We start from the raw sequence: 19,389 nt of genomic DNA, 5'->3' as shown, positions 1-19,389 counted from the left end.
GCTCAGCTTTTGAGGAGGAAAGTACTTGGCTAAGAAAGCCGTGACCAGCTTATCCCAAGAGTTCAGGCTGTCTTTGGGTTGAGAATCCAACCATAATCTAGCTCTGTCTCTTACAGCAAAAGGGAAAAGCATGAGCCTGTAGACTTCAGGATCTACTCCATTAGTCTTAACAGTATCACATATCTGCAAGAATTCAGTTAAGAACTGAAAAGGATCTTCAGATGGAAGTCCATGAAACTTGCAGTTCTGCTGCATCAGAGAAACTAATTGAGGTTTCAGCTCAAAGTTGTTTGCTCCAATGGCAGGAATGGAGATGCTTCTTCCATGTAAATTGGAATTAGGTGCAGTAAAGTCACCAAGCATCCTCCTTTCATTATCATTATTTTCGGCTGCCATCTCCTTTTCCTGTTCAAAAATTTCTGAAAGGTTATCTCTGGATTGTTGTATTTTAGCTTCTCTTAATTTTTTCTTCAGAGTCCTTTCAGGTTCTAGATCTGCTTTAACAAGAATGTTCTTGTCCTTGCTCCTGCTCATATGACAAAGAAGATGGCACAGAAAAAATAGTAATAATAATATGGATCCTTTACACCACGGTATAGGGATCTTTGTGTTAGTAGAAGAAAAGAAGGGAAAAAAATCTGAACTCAGAGAGAGAGGGGGTTCAGATTTTTTGGAGAGTTGAAGGAAAGATGTTAGTATATCAATAAACAAATAGAAGAAGATGAGAGGGGGAAGTGAATTTTCGAAAACAATTTTTGAAAAAGAGTTAGTGATTTTTGAAAATAGTTTTTGAAAAAGGTTAGTATTTTTTTCGAATTTTTTTTTTTAAATAAAAAATAAAAATAATTAGTTAATAAAAAAGAAATTTTTGAAAAAGAGGGAAGATATTTTCGAAAATTAGAGAGAGAGAGTTAGTTAGGTAGTTTTGAAAAAGTTAAGAAACAAACAAAAAGTTAGTTAGTTAGTTGAAACAAATTTGAAAAGATAAGAAGTTGGGAAGTTAGAGAAGATATTTTGAAATCAAATTTTGAAAAAGATAAGATAAGAAGATATTTTTTTTTTTTGAAAAGATATGATAGAAATTAGTTTTTGAAAAAGATTTGATTTTTAAAATCACAATTAATGACTTGATTCATAAGAAATCACAAGATATGATTCTAGAACTTAAAGTTTGAATCTTTCTTAACAAGCAAGTAACAAACTTCAAATTTTTGAATCAAAACTTTAATTGATTATGTTATTTTCGAAAATTATGATATAAAATAAAAAAAAGGTTTTTGAAAATTATTTTTTTGGAATTTTCGAAAATAATCATGAATTTTGAAAAAGATTTTGAATTTTGAAAAAGATTTTGAAAAAGATAAGATTTTCAAATTGAAAATTTGATTTAACTCATAAGAAACAACTTGATTTTAAAAATTTTTGAAAAGGTCAACTCAAATTTTCGAATTTGATGAGAGAAAAATGGAAAGATATTTTTTTGATTTTTGAATTTTTATGATGAGAGAGAAAAACACTAAAAATGATGCAATGCATGAAATTTTTATATCAAAACAATGAATGCATGCATGAATGATATGAGTGTCAAGATGAACACCAAGATCACTTTGAATGTCAAGATGAACATCAAGAACATAATTTTGAAAAATTTTTAATGCAAAGAAAACATGCAAGACACTAAACTTAGAATTCTTTAATGCTTAGACACTAAGAATTCAAGAATGCATATGATAAACATGAAAAGAAACAAAACAAAAAATCATCAAGATCAAACAAGAAGACTTACCAAGAACAACTTGAAGATCATGAAGAACACTATGAATGCATGATATTTTCGAAAAAATGCAAGATGCATATGCAAGTGACACCAAACTTATGATATGACTCAAGACTCAAACAAGAAACACAAAAATATTTTTGATTTTTATGATTTTCTAATTTTTTTTTGGATTTTTATTTTATGTTTTTCGAAAAATAATTTTGAAAAAGAAAATAAGGATTCCAAAATTTTTAATATGAATTCCAGGAATCTTATGCTCTAAAGCTCCAATCAAAGGGTCAGGCATGGCTTAATAGCCAGCCAAGCTTTAGTATGTAACTCAGACATGACACGCCTGACATTCCTTACATTCAACAGCCAATTGGCTAAGAAAGATAAAGAAGCTCTTCTCTTGAGTATAAGAATTGAGACATGGCTTTACAGCCAGCCAGGCTTCAATATGCTCCATGAAACACTAGAATTCATTCTTAAAAATTCTGAAAGGAAAATATATTTTTGAAAACATTTTTATTTTAAAAAAAAATTTTTTTTCGAAAAAAAAGGAAGAATTTTTGAAAGATTTTTGAAAATTTTTTTGAAAACAAGACAAAAAGAAAATTACCTAATCTGAGCAACAAGATGAACCGTCAGTTGTCCAAACTCGAACAATCCCCGGCAACGGCGCCAAAAACTTGGTGCTGTTGCCGGATCAAAAGGGAATCTGGCACTGATGTTACCGGACCAAAAGCTTGCCGAAGACTCAAACAATCCCCGGCAACGGCGCCAAAAACTTGTTGCACGAAATTGTGATCTCCAGGCTCGAACAAATCCTGGTAATGGCTCCAGAGCTTGGTGCTCTGATCTTAATTCATAATTGTCACAACTTCGATACAACTAACCAGCAAGTGCACTGGGTCGTCCAAGTAATACCTTACGTGAGTAAGGGTCGAATCCCACGGAGATTGTTGGTATGAAGCAAGCTATGGTCACCTTGTAAATCTCAGTCAGGCAGATATAAATGGATAATGATGTTTTCGAATTTAATATAATAGAATAGGGATAGAGATACTTATGTAAATCATTGGTAGGAATTTCAGATAAGCGAATGGAGATGCTTTTCGTTCCTCTGAACCTCTGCTTTCCTGCTATCTTCATCCAATCAGTCTTACTCCTTTCCATGGCTGGCTTTATGCAAGGGCATCACCGTTGTCAGTGGCTACATCCCCTCCTCTCAGTGAATAATATGCTCACGCACCCTGTCACGGCACGGCTATTCATCTGTCGGTTCCCGATCATGCTGGAATAGGATTCACCCTCCTTTTGCGTCTGTCACTAACGCCCAGCACTCGCGAGTTTGAAGCTCGTCACAGTCATTCAATCATTGAATCCTACTCAGAATACCACAGACAAGGTTTAGACCTTCCGGATTCTCTTGAATGCCGCCATCATTCTAGCTTACGCCACGAAGATTCCGGTTAGGAGATCTAAGAGATATTCATTCTAGCTTATTTCATGTAGAACGGAAGTGTTTGTCAGGCACGTGTTCATAAAGGAGAAGGATGATGAGCGTCACACATAATCATCACCTTCGTCACGTTCTTGGGTGCGAATGGATATCTTAGAAGCGAAATAAGATGAATTAAATAGAAAACAATAGTACTTGCATTAATCTTTGAGGAACAGCAGAGCTCCACACCTTAATCTATGGAGTGTAGAAACTCTACCGTTTGAAAATACATAAGTGAAGGTCCAGGCATGGCCGAGATGGCCAGCCCCTCTGATCTAAGAACCAGGCGTCCAAAGATGCCTAATACAATAGTAAGAGGTCCTATTTATAATAAACTAGCTACTAGGGTTTACATGAGTAAGTATTTGATGTATAAATCCACTTCCGGGGCCCACTTGGTGTGTGTTTGGGCTGAGCTTAAGTGTTGCACGTGCAGAGGCCATTTGTGGAGTTGAACGCCAGTTTTTGTGCCAGTTTGGGCGTTCAACTCTGGTTTTGGATCCTTTTCTGGCGCTGGACGCCAGATTTGGGTAGAAAGCTGGCGTTGAACGCCAGTTTACGTCGTCGATTCTTGGCCAAAGTATGGACTATTATATATTGCTGGAAAGCCCTGGATGTCTACTTTCCAACGCAATTGGAAGCGCGCCATTTCAAGTTCTGTAGCTCCAGAAAATTCACTTTGAGTGCAGGGAGGTCAGAATCCAACAGCATCAGCAGTCCTTTTTCAACCTCTGAATCTGATTTTTGCTCAAGTCCCTCAATTTCAGCCAGAAAATACCTGAAATCACAGAAAAATACACAAACTCATAGTAAAGTCCAGAAATGTGAATTTAACACAAAATCTATTAAAAACATCCCTAAAAGTAACTAGATCCTACTAAAAACATACTAAAAACAATGTCAAAAAGCGTATAAATTATCCGCTCATCAGTTTGCCAAAAAGTTTGAGGCAAACGTTGGCGCAAGCTTTTGCTCTCCAGGGTGTGTTGTTCATGGCGCCAACGTTTGCCAAAAAGTTTGAGGCAAACGTTGGCGCAAACTTTTTCTCTCCAGGGTGCTGATTTGTGATGCCAAAAGTTTGCCAAAAAGTTTGAGGCAAACTTTTGCTCAAGCTTTTTGCCCAAAAGTTTGCACAAAAGTTTGAGGCAAACTTTTGGTCAAGCTTTTTGCTCCCTGGTTCGTTTTCACTTATTCCAAAAGTTTGAACCAAAGTTTGAGGCAAACTTTTGCTCAAACTTTTTGTCCTCTCTTCCTCCTAGCCATTCCTTCTTGCTTCAACCTTTCTCCAAGCTTTCTTCACCTATCATTAATAAACCAAACACATCAAAGCTATGCTCAAAATCATGAGATATTCATTCTTTCATAATATGTGACAATTATAGCATAAAACCTCATGAAATTGCATTAATTCATCTATGGTTGATTAAATCAAAGGAAGCATGAAAATCTACCCAATTGGCTTGCTTATGGCTCAAGAAAGTGCATAATGCATTTGAAAACAAAAGAAAAAGACTAGTGAAACTAGGCTAAGATGACTTGTCATCAATTATCCGCTTTGGCACACAAGGCCTCACAGTTTTTCCTTTGATGATAGAGATGATAGACGAAGCCCCCCACACTCACTCGTCAAAACACTTCATGCTAGGGAGAGGTATCCACACCCTTATAAGGCATGCTTCATTCCCCTCCCCAACCGATGTGGAACCTTACACCCTTCCTCCCTTCCTTCTTCTCTGATCCTCTTTGCTCTTTCTCGAATCTCTCTTTGCTTCTAGCTTTTTCCCTTTCTTCTTTCCTTTCTCCCTTTCTTTCTCTTAATCCATCTCTGCATATGTGTGATTTATGTGTGTGGATAGGGCTGGAAGTGAGTCAAGCCAGCTTATGAGCTAGCTCGAACTCGACCCGTTAATAGCTCGATAAGCTGAGCTCGTGAGCTAGTAAGACAAGTTTGAGCTTGGAATTGAGCTCATAAATTAAATGAGCCGAGCTTGAGCTTGGATAAGCTCAGCTCATTAGCTCGTGAGCTGACTCGATTATATATATACACATATCCTATATGCATTTAATCTATATATATATATATATATATATATATATATATATATATATATATATATATAATTTTGATGTAGGACATAAATAAAAAATTTATAATTTATTGATAGATAGAAATATATAAAATTGATCTTTTTAAATATTTTTTAAAATATATAAGTTATAATTTATTGATATAGAATTATAGATTACGTATTTATGTTTCTATAATTTGAGCCAGCTCGTGAGCTCGAGTCAACTCGTGAGCTTTCAGTGAGCCGAGCTTGAGCTTAAGAAATATGCTCGATTATTAATGAGTCGAGCCATGAGCGAAGCTCGATTTTTGTGAGCCGAGCTTGAGCTTGGTCTAGCTCGGCTCACTTCCAACCCTATGTGTGGGTGTGGGATAAAGGAAAAGGGGATGACTGTGGTAAGTGAATGGCGGTGAGGTTGTGGAAATTAAGGTTAGGATTAGTGAATTGAAAATTAGGGTTTAGAATTGAGAATTTAGGGTTTGAGTAGAGTTTTAATTTAAAACCAAATTTAATCCAATATAATTAATTTTTAGAATACGATTTATTTTTCAAATTACAAATTATTTTTAATTAAATACTCTAATTTACAATTTAGGGATAAATAAATAATTTTTTTAGTTCATAAAATTAATAAAAACTTTCAATTATTCTATTTAAATTATATAGAACTTTCATTATTTTGGATTACTAAAACTTTAAATCGTTAATATAAAAATACTCTATTATTTAAAAATTTTTATAAATTCTAATGAATTTTAAACACAAAGTATCATAAAATTTAATTTAATTACTTTTAAAAAATAGTTTTCTTTAATTAAAATTATCAATAAATATAATAAATTATAAATAAATAATTCTTTCATATGTGGAAAGACACACTCCTTCATAATTCCTCCAAGAGAAGGGGAAAAGACACTCTCATTCGTTTATATTCCTTCTGAAGATGCACAACCGAGAGATCATGTTCGAGTTCACTACCGGATGTGTCGAATCTAGAAGATTAACCGACAAGTGAGCTCACAGCCAATAGGACAAGCATATATTATGTGCATTTGTTTGCTATTGTTTGAGTGTGCATAACTATTTTGGTTTGTCCAATTGAATTTCTGTTAAATGTTAAATGTACTATTTGTTGTGATTGCTCTTTAGTTGTATTTGTTTTGTACTTCTGATTTTTTGTGTATGGTTTCACAATTGAGACTTGAGACTTGAAATTAATGGTGATTATGACTATGTGAATGAATGAGATCGTTGGTAGTTCAAAGTATGTTAAAATTAGCAATTAACTCCGTATTGATTTTTTTTGTGATTGAAATTACCGAACTGAATACTGAACCGAGTAATTGGATATTGGGAGTAAAGATGAGATTATATTGGAAATGATTGAGGTTAGAGGTAATTGATAACACTGAGACTTTAGCAAATTGACCCAGTTGGGATTAGCTAAAATTCTGGACTTGAACTTCTGTGAAGTTGAAGAATTAGGATTGCCTAGTGGGTTCATATCTCTTTATATAGTCTTTATTTGGAACTATTACTCTACTGGGAACCTTCGAATTCTCACCCATCGTGATTTTTCTATTTTTCAAATACAGGGCGTGATGCACCTTGTTGAGTGTGTGGGATTCTGTTTGGCGAAATGAAGGAGATTCTTTTGAAGTTCACTTTTATTTATTTAGAGTTTTTTCTACTTTTGAAATCTTTTTTGTATATTCCTATTAGAAGTTTTTATTTGGAAAAATAGGAACATTCTGGTGTAATATTCTAGCCGGCTTTTTCTTCACGGCTCGAGACTAATAATTATTAAATATCTTATTTCAGAACTTACATACCTATATATGTAAACCTGTTTTGCTTCTGTATACGATGTTCACTTGCATTAACATGATTTGAGTGTGATTAACGGCTGTCAATTGTTTAAAAAAAATTTTCACAGGCTCCTAATGATATTATTATTCTTCAAATATTATATATGTATCTTTCTTTTAGGTATCATAATGCCTCGCCACCTTTAATTTACGATTTAATTGTAAAGCTGTGTGTGGTAGGGTATTACAGAAAGTTTGAAGAGTGAAAAAAATATGCTTTTCTATGGTTATTCTTATCTGAAGTTTTGTAATAGGTTTTATTATCATTGTAAAATAGTAAAATAAGTATATGTATAATTATGTTCAATGTAAATGCTAATACTTAGAACTCAAATATTATATGCAATTACATTCAGGGACAGATCTAAGGAGGGGCAAGCATAGGCTTTACCCCCGTCTTTTTTTGAACAAAAATAAATAATTTTAAGTATATAAAGTTATTATATATTATATAATTTTATTTTTTATTTAAAAATAGAAGAGTAAATAATTGTCTTATATAAATAATTAAATTATTAAACTCAAAAATAAATACTAATCCTTAAATTGAAAAAAATATTATTGTCAATTAATTTTGGATTAAATAATTTTTAAATCTTTTAAAATTTAAACTTTTTGTTTTTGAATATTTTTTCTCTTAATTTTTACACCTATTATCATATAAAAATACTTTAATATTTATAATAACTAAAACAATCTTTATATATTATTGTACATACATAAAAATAAATTATTTTAAAATTTATGTATTTTTCTCAGGTTTAATTACTCTGTTAGTCCCTATAGTTTCACGAAATTTTCAATTAGGTCCCTATACTTTTTTTCTTTTTAATTAAGTCCCTGCACTAATTTTTTTTTTCAATTGAGTCCCTATAGTTTTTTTTCCTTTTATTTTAGTCCCTACACCAATATTTTTTTTTCAGTTGAGTCCCTATACAATTAAGTCAATTACTACTAAGAAGGACCTAATTGAAAAAAAAATTGGTGCAGGGACCCAATTAAAAAGAAAAAAAGTATAGGGACCTAATTGAAAATTTCGCGAAACTATAGGGATCCACAGAATAATTAAACCTTTTTCTCATGATATAAAAATTTTAACATATTAAGTAAATTCATTTAAATGATTATATTTTTTATATTTTATACACGAATATATTTTAATTACATATAACAAAATTATTAGAACAACTTATTTATATTATTTTATAGTATTTTTTTATGATATGAAACATAAAAATATAATTTATTGTCACAATAATACTCAATAAAATAAACTAATTAAAAAAATAGATAATTTTTATATTTTATCGAATCCAAAATAAAAAATAAAATTTATAAGAATTAAGATAATTTTTTAATATAACAAGCACTGATTAGTATTTTTAATTAAAAAATATTAATCATGATTATATATTACTAAATATATAATATTATATTTGATTATACAATATTTTAATTTTTGGTCCCACTTCTACTGAATTTTTGTATCCTTTCTTGATTACATTTAATTGTAGTTTTGTAATCACAAGACATATTTTATTGGATATTACTATTTTAATTTTTTACATTTTAGAACCTACTTCCTAGATTAGATATGTAAACTTGTTATTGATATTGTGTTTAATAAAATATTTTATTTTGTAATAATTAATTTTAGTATATTTATATTATTTACAAATAATAATAATTGTTTGAAAAAATAATTTGAGATTTTAGAAAAAAAAGATAAATTGTTAGTCTTAATAAAATGAGTATAATATAATTAAAAAATATGTTAAGGTTTTAGCGGCAATAATAATAGCAACTAAAAATGAATAATATTATAATCTTAGAATTACTTTTAGTAGCCATATAAAATTTTGAGAAAATGGTCACAAAAAATTATAATTTTAGGGGCCATTAAAAATTTTTTATTGACAATTGTATAATTGCTACAAAAAGTTATAATTTTTAGCGGCCATTAAAAAGATCTTTATTGGCAATTATATAATTACCGCTAAAATCTTTTAGTTACAAAATATAAGATGGCTAATCTCTAATTGCTAGTAATTATAATAATGACTATTTTAATTATCACTAAAAACAAAATAAATAGTCGCTAAAAATAATTTTTTCTAGTAGTTACTGTATTAATTGATTGTTATTTTGATATGTATGAATAAGAATTCATATATATACAGGTTCATCCATCATTCATTCATTTTAATAGTTTACATCATATTATTGAGTATATATATCACTGAAAAGCCTCATATAAAGCAATCTGTTTGTGATTTACAACACATATATGTAATTATAGAAATTAATACATTACAACACATATATGCAATCGGTCTCTATTTTTTAACTTGCTCTCAAGGAAAATTAATCAATTCCCTCCAGGCCCTTGAGGTAGATCCATTAATTAGCTTATATTGATTCTTCACCACTTCAGCTTTGCTGGGAAATACTATAAAAACATTCAAAAAGAAAAGTAAGAACTACACATTAAGAAACAAGAAAAGGAATTCAAATAAAACAAAATGAGCAATAATCTATCTGAAATTTATGCCCCCACCTTGTCAATAAGTGATTGATAGTATGGCTTCACTTTTTCAACGTCCACCAAAACTTTGCTTTTGCTATAGAGATCATATTTACTACATAATACATAAAATTACGGGTGATGTTATTGATTAGTAATAATACCAAATGCTGTGTGCAAATTATTTGATATATATATATAGACTAACTTGAAAATGTGAAGCCACTTCAAGTTCTCAAAATCTTCTTCACTCATGAGATGAGTATATGCTCCCTCCTTATGCAAAGCTGCAAAAGAGTTTTAAATTTAATACATTGTTATTGAAAGAAAATTCTAAAAAATAATTATGATTTTTTTTTTTGGTTTACAAAATAAAATGAACTTTTGTTGCCTAACAAAAAATGCCTTCTCTTATGACATAAAAGGAAAAGCACATAGTAAATAAAAATACTTACGATAAAATGAGTGATATCTAATAATGAATAAGCCAGGTGAAGGTAAAGTAGTTCCATTTTCCTTTGCTACCTATAAATTCAAGTGAAGTATAAATTTATTATATATCTTGAACAAAATAATAAAAAAATTATATATAAATTGTAACTATATATTTAATTACTCACCATATACATATAGTCATCATGTCCCCATGACATGAGTACATTGTCTAATCCACACCCTTTACTATAGACTCCATCTTTAGTGTTATAAGCAGAATTTTTGCTATCTGGGTTTTCCTTGAAATACTGAAGCATAGAAAAAGTTTATATTATTGGTTGATGATAATTTTAGAATAAAAATATATTATTTGTACACTAAAATTAACCATTATATATTATTTATAAATATATGTATAATTTAATTTATTTTTAATATGTATTTTATACTGATTGTTGATTTTAATATAAATTTAACATGATTGTTTTAGAGACATGCAAAAAAAGAGGTCATTTTTACAGTTTTGTTAGAAGAGGAAGGCTACCTTGTGGTGAACATTTTTTTCATCAAAGACACAACCAACAGGAAAGGTATCTCCTGCAAATATATATTTAATCATTTGGTTAAAATTTTGAATTTAAAGTAACATGCCAAAACTAGCTAATTGGGAATTTAAAGATTGATAAAATAATTATACATGAAATATAGGGATGTGTCTTATTTAAAATATTGTAAATTGAATCAAAATAATTACAACACAAATATTTTTATAATTAATTATTTACACTCTCTCAACCTTAATGTAGCCGTAATGACCTAATAAAAATTTGGTTTTGTATTATGGTTTTAAATTGATAATTAATTTTAAATACTGTAATTAAATTTTATTTCTAAAACATAATAGTCAAAAGATTATTCCATTTCAAAAAAAAAATATCATAAAGAATAAGAAAAGTTCTTATCAACAACAACCCATTGAGGAAGCTCACCGAATTGAGGAAGGTGAAGAATCTTTCCGAGATCTTAAATAAACAAATATTCATTTGTCAATTCATATTAATTATCTATCAATAATAAAAAAAACTTTCTTAAAATAAAAGGACAAAAAATAACTAAAATTAAACTAATTAACCTTTATAATAGAAAATTAAAAAAAAATCTAAGATTTCAAATTTAATTACCATGGATGAGAGCAGTCAAATGTAACCAATCTTCGTTAGGATAATCTTTTCTAATGGTTTCTGCAGTTTGCAACAAATGTTGAATTTGAGGTTCATCCAAATCAGGATCACTATCATCCACTACTTCATTAAGCAGCTCACAACATTCCCATATGCTCATTTCTGCTTTGTCCAATTTCTTATAGTGCTCCCTCATTTTCTTTACCTATATTATTAGCAAATGAAATTTTCATGAATTAGCATTGAGCTTTCATGTTATTGTGTATTAGTATATATAAACATGTTTGAGGAAAATAAGAATTTGGCTTACAAAATCATATGTCTGATTAATGTGTTGTAATCTATAGAATTCTTCCACACCTTTTTGTCTTTCACTTTCAATATCATAATCCCTGCTAAATAATCTCATTAGAAGACTAATTTCACTTTGATTGATATCTGAAGTCATTTTTACAAATTTGTATGTGTATTATTGTATGGTATATGTAAGCTTTTTATGAAGGGTTATGAATTTGTAAATTATTTTACACAATATTTTAAATGATTATTTAAACAGTAATTATATATAAAAAGTTATTATATTTATTGATATATGATTTGGTATATATATGAAAAGTGTTTTACTTTGTGATCAAAATTAAATTCTTTCAAAAATATAAAAAAGAAATCTCAGTTTTATTGAGAGAATGTGGGTCACAAAGATACAAATTTTTTCTCGCCCTTTATGTAGTAAAATTAGAGCAAACTAAGTTTAAGTTAGGTTTTTTATTTTTAAATTATATTGACATATGTAATTAGTTGCATATTTAACATTTAAAACAAAATTAAATTGTTAAAATATTAGATAAAGAAATGTAGCAATTTATATGTCTTTTCTATTACTAAAGAAAGTTAGAGTTTAATTTTTATTATTAAAAAAATTAAGATAAAAAATTTTAAAAGAAAAAAAATATCTATGTACAATCATATTTTAAGTTTAAATAAGACTTTTATATATGTCAAAATTTATATTAGAGATATAATTATTTATATGTCTTATTATATTAATTTAAATTTTTTTAGATGAGTGAATTTATGTCAAATATATGGCGTTAGCTGCTTAAAATCATAAATTTTAAATCAAAGAAATAAAAATCAAATAAAAGAGAATATTAAAAGGGGAACTGAAACCTGAAGGATTGGCCAAATGCATTGCTTTCTAGGGCCTTAAACGTTCTGTCCTTTGCCGACACAAGCTCACTGGTTTCTTCGGTGTGCACATTCTTCTTTTCCTCAGCTTGGGAACCTAGAAAAAAAAAACAAATTGAGATATATGGGATTTTCTACCCAGAAAGAAAAAATAACGCTCCAATACTTTTTTTTTAAAAGAAGAAGAAAAACATAATCAAACCATGGGCAGGGTGCTCAGCTTGGATGGCCATTTTCTCTATTTCAAATAAGCAAGAAGCTGTTATAGAGATCTGATGGTTGCAATAATATGAATTTATTATTAGTAGTAATTAAAGAGCTCTTAGAAGGTGATGATGATGATGATGCTTTTACAACCTGTGACATAGTCATAGGTCTTAATGATAATGGTTTTGCTGGTATAGGAGTAATAGGTAATTTTGTTTCTTTTATTTGGTCAAAAGGTTGACCATAATCTTCACTGGAGGCTGATTTTTGATCCATTCTTTCCTTGCAAAAATTCTCTAGTAAGAAAGTCAGGAAGTGAATTTAGTTATCCTTTTATATGTTCAATAGTAAAATCAAAACATGATAGAATAGCTTGCCATCTTGCAAATATTTATTTTGAAACCAGATTTTTGACATCATTTTCTAAAACATTTGGGGCTGCTTTACAATCAGTTCTTATTAAGAATGTTTTATTAAATAAATCTTCTTGAAATTTTGAAACACATAATACTATGGCAAGTATTTCTTTTTTGACTGTTGGGTAATTCTTGAGCTTGGTTCCAAATTCGTGAATGATATTTTACTATTTGTTCTTTTGAGCTATTAGGAGGTATTTGTTTAAGAATTCCTCCATATCCTAATTCTGATACATCTGTTTCTACAATTAATTTAGTCGATGGATCTAGTATACTTATACAAGGTATTTCTTTTATTGCATTTTTTATCTTTATTATTATAGAAGTCATTTCTTTTGTCCATGGAGGTGGATTTTTCCTTAATCTCTTATAAAGAGGCTCGCATGTGACTCTTATTCCAGGTAGGAATTCTGCTACATAATTTAAACATCCCAAAAATCTTTGGAGTTGTTTTTTTGTCAGTTATTTCATTTGAAAATTTATTTACAAATTTAATAGCTCTTTTAATAGGTACTATAGTTCCTTGATAAATTTCATATCCTAAAAACCTTACTTTAGTTGTAAAAATTTTCATTTTCTTCTCTGATAAAACTAATCATTGTTCTTTTATAATATCCATAAATTTTTTTAGATGATATATATGCTGCTTTATTCCTTTTGAGTATACTAATACGTCATCAAGATATACTATAGTAAATTCTATATGCGGGTAAAATATATTATTCATTATTTCTTGGAATTTTCTTGGAGAATTTTTTAATCCTTGAGGCATTACATTCCATTCATAATGTCCAAAGTGTACTATAAAAGTTGTTTTATATCTATCTTCCTCTTTTACTGCAATTTGATAATATCCTGATTTTAAATCAAATTTTGAAAAGATATTTTTTTATTTAATCTTTTAATTAAATCACTTTTATTTGGTAAGGGATACCTAATCCATTTTAATACCTTGTTTAGAGGTTTATAATTGATAACTAACCTTGGAGCATCTCTTTCTATTTCAAATGCTTTCATCACATAGAAGTCTGTACAACTCCAGGGTGATTTCGAAGGTCTTATTAGACCCTTATCCAGATATTCTTGTATTTTCTTTTTACAATATTCTAGATACTCTTTGTTCATATGTATTGGTTTTGCCTTTGTTGGTATATTTTTTTCATTAAACCCATCTTCATATGGTAAAGATATTTCATGTAATTTTCTATGCTGAAAAGCTGTGGGGTTTAGACTACATAATTATTTCTTAATTTTTTCTTCAGTTGCTTTTATTTTATCGTGTATTTCTGGAGTTTGTAATTGTTCTTCTATTCTTTTATGTGTAACTTCCTGGTTTAAATAGCTAATTTTTCTTGTCTTCCTTTCTATAATATTAATTTGGAGTGGTAGGTGTTGTAAAATTTTCTCTTGGCTCAAACAATTAACTTGTTTTGCTTCTGTTTTCATAACACTAACTTGTGTAGATAGGTGTTGTAACATATTGAGCTCATGTTGCTTTGGTCTAGTGAGAAATTCAAAATGAACAGGATGATTGGGGATTCTTGTACAAGTTATTCCGTCGATGTCGACATTAAAGGGATATAATAATAAAGTAAAATGATTTCCTAATATAACTTGATGAGATATATTTCTTGCCAAAAAGAATGTAGTGGCAAAGCATACTCTATTTTTACAAATTTTTACTTTAGATAACTTATAATCTATAGTCATTTTATCATTTTTTGCCATTAGGACTCTTTCTGTAGTTTTTTCATAATATTTTGTAGGTATTAATCCTTCTTGTATACAATTGACATCAGCTTCTGAATCTATCATAGCTATAAAATCAAATTTTTCTTCTCCCACTATTAAGGTTATCGTAGTGAACCACTTTTAGTTTACTAATAAAGTTAGTATATTTATGTAATTTTCTGTACCCAGGTTAATATAATTCTCAGGAATTGTTATGTTACTAACATTATTTTTCAAAGTTTGTTCTTAGATTTTTATTAAATTTTCTCCTTCTATTTTTAGTAATCTATAGTCCATATTGATATTTTGTTGCTTTAATTATGAAACTTCTCTTTTTAACTTTTTTATCTCTTCTTTGAGAGAATTAAGGGAAACTTCTTCTTGTGGGTTTTTAAAACGATTATAAATTTTCTTTATTTCTATTGGTCTTATTTCTTGCTTACTTTCTTCTTCTTTTTTAACTAATTCAGCTAATTGTCTTATGAACTCATCTCTTAATGGAGTATCTTCTAACTTGTCTATTATTTTGACCAGTGTAGAGGTTTGTTCTCTAGTTAAAACATTTACAGTGTTTTCACAATTTCTACAGTTACATAATCCTATGCCTAAACAATTATTTTGTTCTTCTTTTCCACTATTTTTTTTTAGCTTTCTTCTTCTGACATAAGGTCTAATTGTTGTATAAAATAGTCTTCAGTTTTAGAAGAATCCTCATAAATTAATTCTTCTTCTGATTCTGAATTGATTAATATGGCTGTCAGAGCATGTTTAATCTCTTTATTTTCTATTTTATTTATTTTCTGTTTTGTCGTACACTTATTAGCATAATGTCCTTGTTTTTTACATTTCCAACATGTTACTTGTTTTTTCTTATTAGAAGGATTTAGGTTTTCCTTTAGGATTTTTATGGAATTTTTTATAATATTTCTGTTCATAATAAAGGGGTTTGTCTATATTATATTTAGGTTTTTTATAAAATTTTTTCTTTTTAATTTTATACTGTCTACTAGGTACTTTTTCAGGAGTTATTCCATATTGATAACAAAAAGTGCCAAACTCTCTTTTCCCCGTGATACTTTCTTGTTTTATTTTCTGTTGTATCTTGGTATCTGTGCATACTTCTATACCTATTTGTACTATTATATTATGCAATTGTCCAAAGGTTAATGAGCTATAGGAAATCTGGGTCCCAAACTGTGTTTGTAGTTTTTGTAATACTTTTTCAGAGAATAATTTTGGTAAGGCTACTACGTACGAATCTTTCTTTCCAGAAAGGTGCATGTCCATCATCTCTTATCATAACTTTTGATATAAAAATATCTTTATACCATCTATAATCAGACATGTTTAGACATCTTAAGTTCATTAATTGAGTTCCTATCCTATCTTTAAAAGTACTAGGATCTGCTACAAAATTTTTAATAATAGTATATATTAATGTGGATGTAGCGTCTGGTGACTGATCTTCTTGATTAATACTATTAATAATCAATTCTTTTTCTTGGATGCTAAGAAAATTATTCCACCAACCTTTTAATTTTCCTATAAATCCTTGGGTTATCATAATTGCTGATTCTTTATCGAAGGTTTTCCTCATTTTATAAGCAGTTGCAGCCATAGTCATATTACACATTTGATCTAAGATGGTTTGCTCACTTAATCCATCTATATTTCATTCTACTAAATCTGATCCTGTGAAGCTATTTTGCACTAATTATGTTCTCTCTTCTAGGCCTACATCTACTGGTGATGGTTTGGAATAATAATTTCTTGTTTTAGGATAATCTCTTTTATGGGATATTTTATTTAGTTCTAATTCTTCTTCCTTTTGTAATGTATTAATTGTCAATTTTCCTAGACTAATACTTCTAAGTTTTTCTTTTAGTTCTTCAACTTCTGCTTCTACTTTAAATTTTAAGCTAATATTATCTAAACTTTGCAACTTATATATAGGTTTTTCTATGGGTTTTTCTACCTTAATGACTTTTTCCATATTTTCCATTCTTCCTAATTGATTTTTCATTATATCTAACATGGTATTATTAATGTTTAATTGTTGATGTAATTTCTTAATATTTTTTTTCTATATTTCCTTCTACATTTTCTATCTTTATAGGGTGTTGCTTCAATTTCTAGGTTGTAATACCCGGTCTAATCGAAATTAATTAAATAATAAGTTAAATAGGAGTAAATATAATTGGAAGATTTGGCAATTGGAATTTGATAATTTAAATATGATATTTGGATTCAGTGAATTTTTTCGAGTCGAAAAACATAGTTTTCTGCGTAAAAGCGCGCAGTGGAATTTTGACCGGCAGTACCGGCTGAGACCTGTCTGGTACTGCAGCTGAGAAAATTGATTATGAGTAAATAGGATTAAGAAATGAGGAATTATAATTAGGGGAGGTAGAAATATTTGAAGTGCGATTTAGAGCGCTAATCTTAAAGGTTTTGGTCAAAAATTTGGCTAACGGACAAAAATAAGTGAACCGGGCCTAAGTGGGCCCAAGACCCAACATATATAAACATTAGTTATGAGTATTTCAGCTCATTTTGCCCTAAAGAAGGGGTGTTGGGCGCTGAAATTGGGAAGAGAGAAGAGAAGAGAGAAAACCTAACTCTCTTTGATCTTCAAATCACCATAACTTGAGCTACGGAGCTCCGATTGACGAGCCGTTTGCGGTCACGCGTTGCTCTTCTCATCCTCTACAATTCTATCTAAGTTTTGTGGTGAGTATTCCATTCATCTCTGCCCAGTTTTTGAAATTCCCCACTGTTACACGTTTTTGGGTAGTTAGTGTTGAAATCTTGTGATTTTGGGTGTTTAGGGATACTCCAACATGGATTCTAAGTGGGTTCTATCCCTACTTCATATGGGCTGAGGTAAGAGGTGCTCAAACCCTTGTGATTTGTCATTTTTATGAGCCCTAGGTTGATGTATGTATGTGATATTGGTTATGTTAGTGTAATTGGTGATGTTGGTGCACAATTGGGAGATTGGCATTGCTTGAGGAGCTTTGGTGAGGCTTGGAGCTAAGGTTGGTGAAGACTTCCATAGAAGAGGCTCAATTGGTTTGGCTACAAGAGGTACGGTTTAAGTTTTATTTAAGTACCGTGTGTTGTGATGAGAATTCCTAGGCTAGATGCCCCTAGGATTAAGTTTGGATTGTGTAAATGGTTGGTGCTAATATGCATAGTTGGTATGCAATGTGAATTAATGATTGGGTTGAAAATTGTGTGGCCTTGTATGTTTGGTGTATTGAGAAGTTGATGTACTGGGTAATGAGTATTGATTTGTGGTTTATGCATTTAAATTATGAAAATTGGGCCGGAGGCCGTGAATTTTGGGCCGGAGGCCGGAAAGAGGTAAGAAAGGTAAGTCGATGTGTGCATTGTATGATGGCACAAGTGATTGGATGAATTTCAGATAATGAATATATGAATGATTAGGTTGGTTATTGAATAATAAGGTTTGAGAAGTTGAAGTGTGGAATTTGGTAATTTTGGGTGAAATTATGTAGATGAGGTATGTTTGGTTCGGTTGAGATATATTATGTGATCATATATGTGATTATGATTATTGATGCCTTGATGGTATGATGATGCATTAGAGATATGTATGTTGTGATATATGCTTGGGGAATGATTAAGGTTGATTTGTGGGTGAAATCACGTGATAGTGAGTATGATATTGATTATGTATAATGATGGTTGATTGAAAATGGTATTATTAGAAATTGGGATGAGGAAGGATGTATGACATGATATTGTGTTTGTCCTTCAGCCATTTGATTGAGAAGTGTTAAAATGGTTGGATGTGGTTTGGAAAATTTGGTAAAGTGTCAATGTGTGAGTTGAGGAGGCTTGATGTGGATTTTGGTACATTTTGATTGATTTCAGAAAGGGTTGAAATTGGCATGTTTTGGTTGATTTTGAAAAGAGTTGAAAATGGCTTGTTTTGAAAATGGCACCTTGTGGTTTTGTATGAAAACATGATTTTTGGGCATACTTTGACGGGACATAACTTGGACTACGGATCTCTATTTTGTGCCAAATCTATTTAGAAAGGAAATTGGATCCGGGATGTCCATGCCTTTCAAAGAACGGGTGAAAAACAATTTAAAATGAGAAAGTTATGTCCGTCGGAAGATTGGGGTTTGAATCTGTAAATTCTGCAGCTTTTAACTTAGAAAATTTTTAGCAGAACGACCCTCCGCGCGTAGGCGCACTTGGCGCGTACGCGCCGTTCTTCAAGAAAGTATCATTGACGCGTGCGCGTGGTGTGCGCGGGCGCGTCGATGCGCTGCACCAAATGCCCAGCCATTTTCCCAAGAATTGTGCCAGTTTTGTGCCTGGGGCACGAATGTATCCGCGCGTGCGCGTGGCTGACGCGTGCGCGTTGTTTGGCTATTTTTCAACCCGCGCGTATGACGCTTGTGCGTCGATGAGTTTTGTGGCCATCCACGCGTGCACGTGGAGTGCGCGTACGCGTGGCCCTATTTTC

General features: G+C 30.4%; 1 protein-coding gene across 1 annotated transcript; it reads right to left on the bottom strand.

Annotated features, from left to right (window-relative positions):
* Nucleotides 1-9,625: 9,625 nt before the first annotated feature.
* Nucleotides 9,626-16,503, bottom strand: LOC112776910 (inositol oxygenase 4-like). The gene is made up of 11 exons (XM_029295927.2): nucleotides 16,416-16,503; nucleotides 12,514-12,628; nucleotides 11,654-11,735; nucleotides 11,344-11,548; nucleotides 11,127-11,184; nucleotides 10,707-10,761; nucleotides 10,348-10,470; nucleotides 10,183-10,252; nucleotides 9,936-10,014; nucleotides 9,761-9,842; nucleotides 9,626-9,652 (listed from the first exon to the last, which is right to left on the bottom strand). The coding sequence occupies exons 1-11, from the start codon at nucleotides 16,501-16,503 to the stop codon at nucleotides 9,626-9,628; spliced, it is 984 nt and encodes a 327-aa protein (XP_029151760.2).
* Nucleotides 16,504-19,389: the final 2,886 nt, after the last annotated feature.

Source organism: Arachis hypogaea, chromosome 19, assembly GCF_003086295.3.
Source record: "Arachis hypogaea cultivar Tifrunner chromosome 19, arahy.Tifrunner.gnm2.J5K5, whole genome shotgun sequence".
NCBI classification, from domain to species: domain Eukaryota; kingdom Viridiplantae; phylum Streptophyta; class Magnoliopsida; order Fabales; family Fabaceae; genus Arachis; species Arachis hypogaea.
This window is presented reverse-complemented; position numbering and strand designations above follow the sequence as displayed.

Bases quoted from the DNA above. Each gene is read 5' to 3' on its own strand.
- LOC112776910 (XM_029295927.2), bottom strand. From the start codon at position 16,503: ATGGCTGCAACTGCTTATAAAATGAGGAAAACCTTCGATAAAGAATCA. The intron at 10,015-10,182 runs GTAAGTATTTTT...ACTCTTTTGCAG, and splicing joins TAGATATCACTCATTTTATC to CTTTGCATAAGGAGGGAGCA. The intron at 9,653-9,760 runs GTGGGGGCATAA...ATGTTTTTATAG, and splicing joins ATCAATCACTTATTGACAAG to TATTTCCCAGCAAAGCTGAA.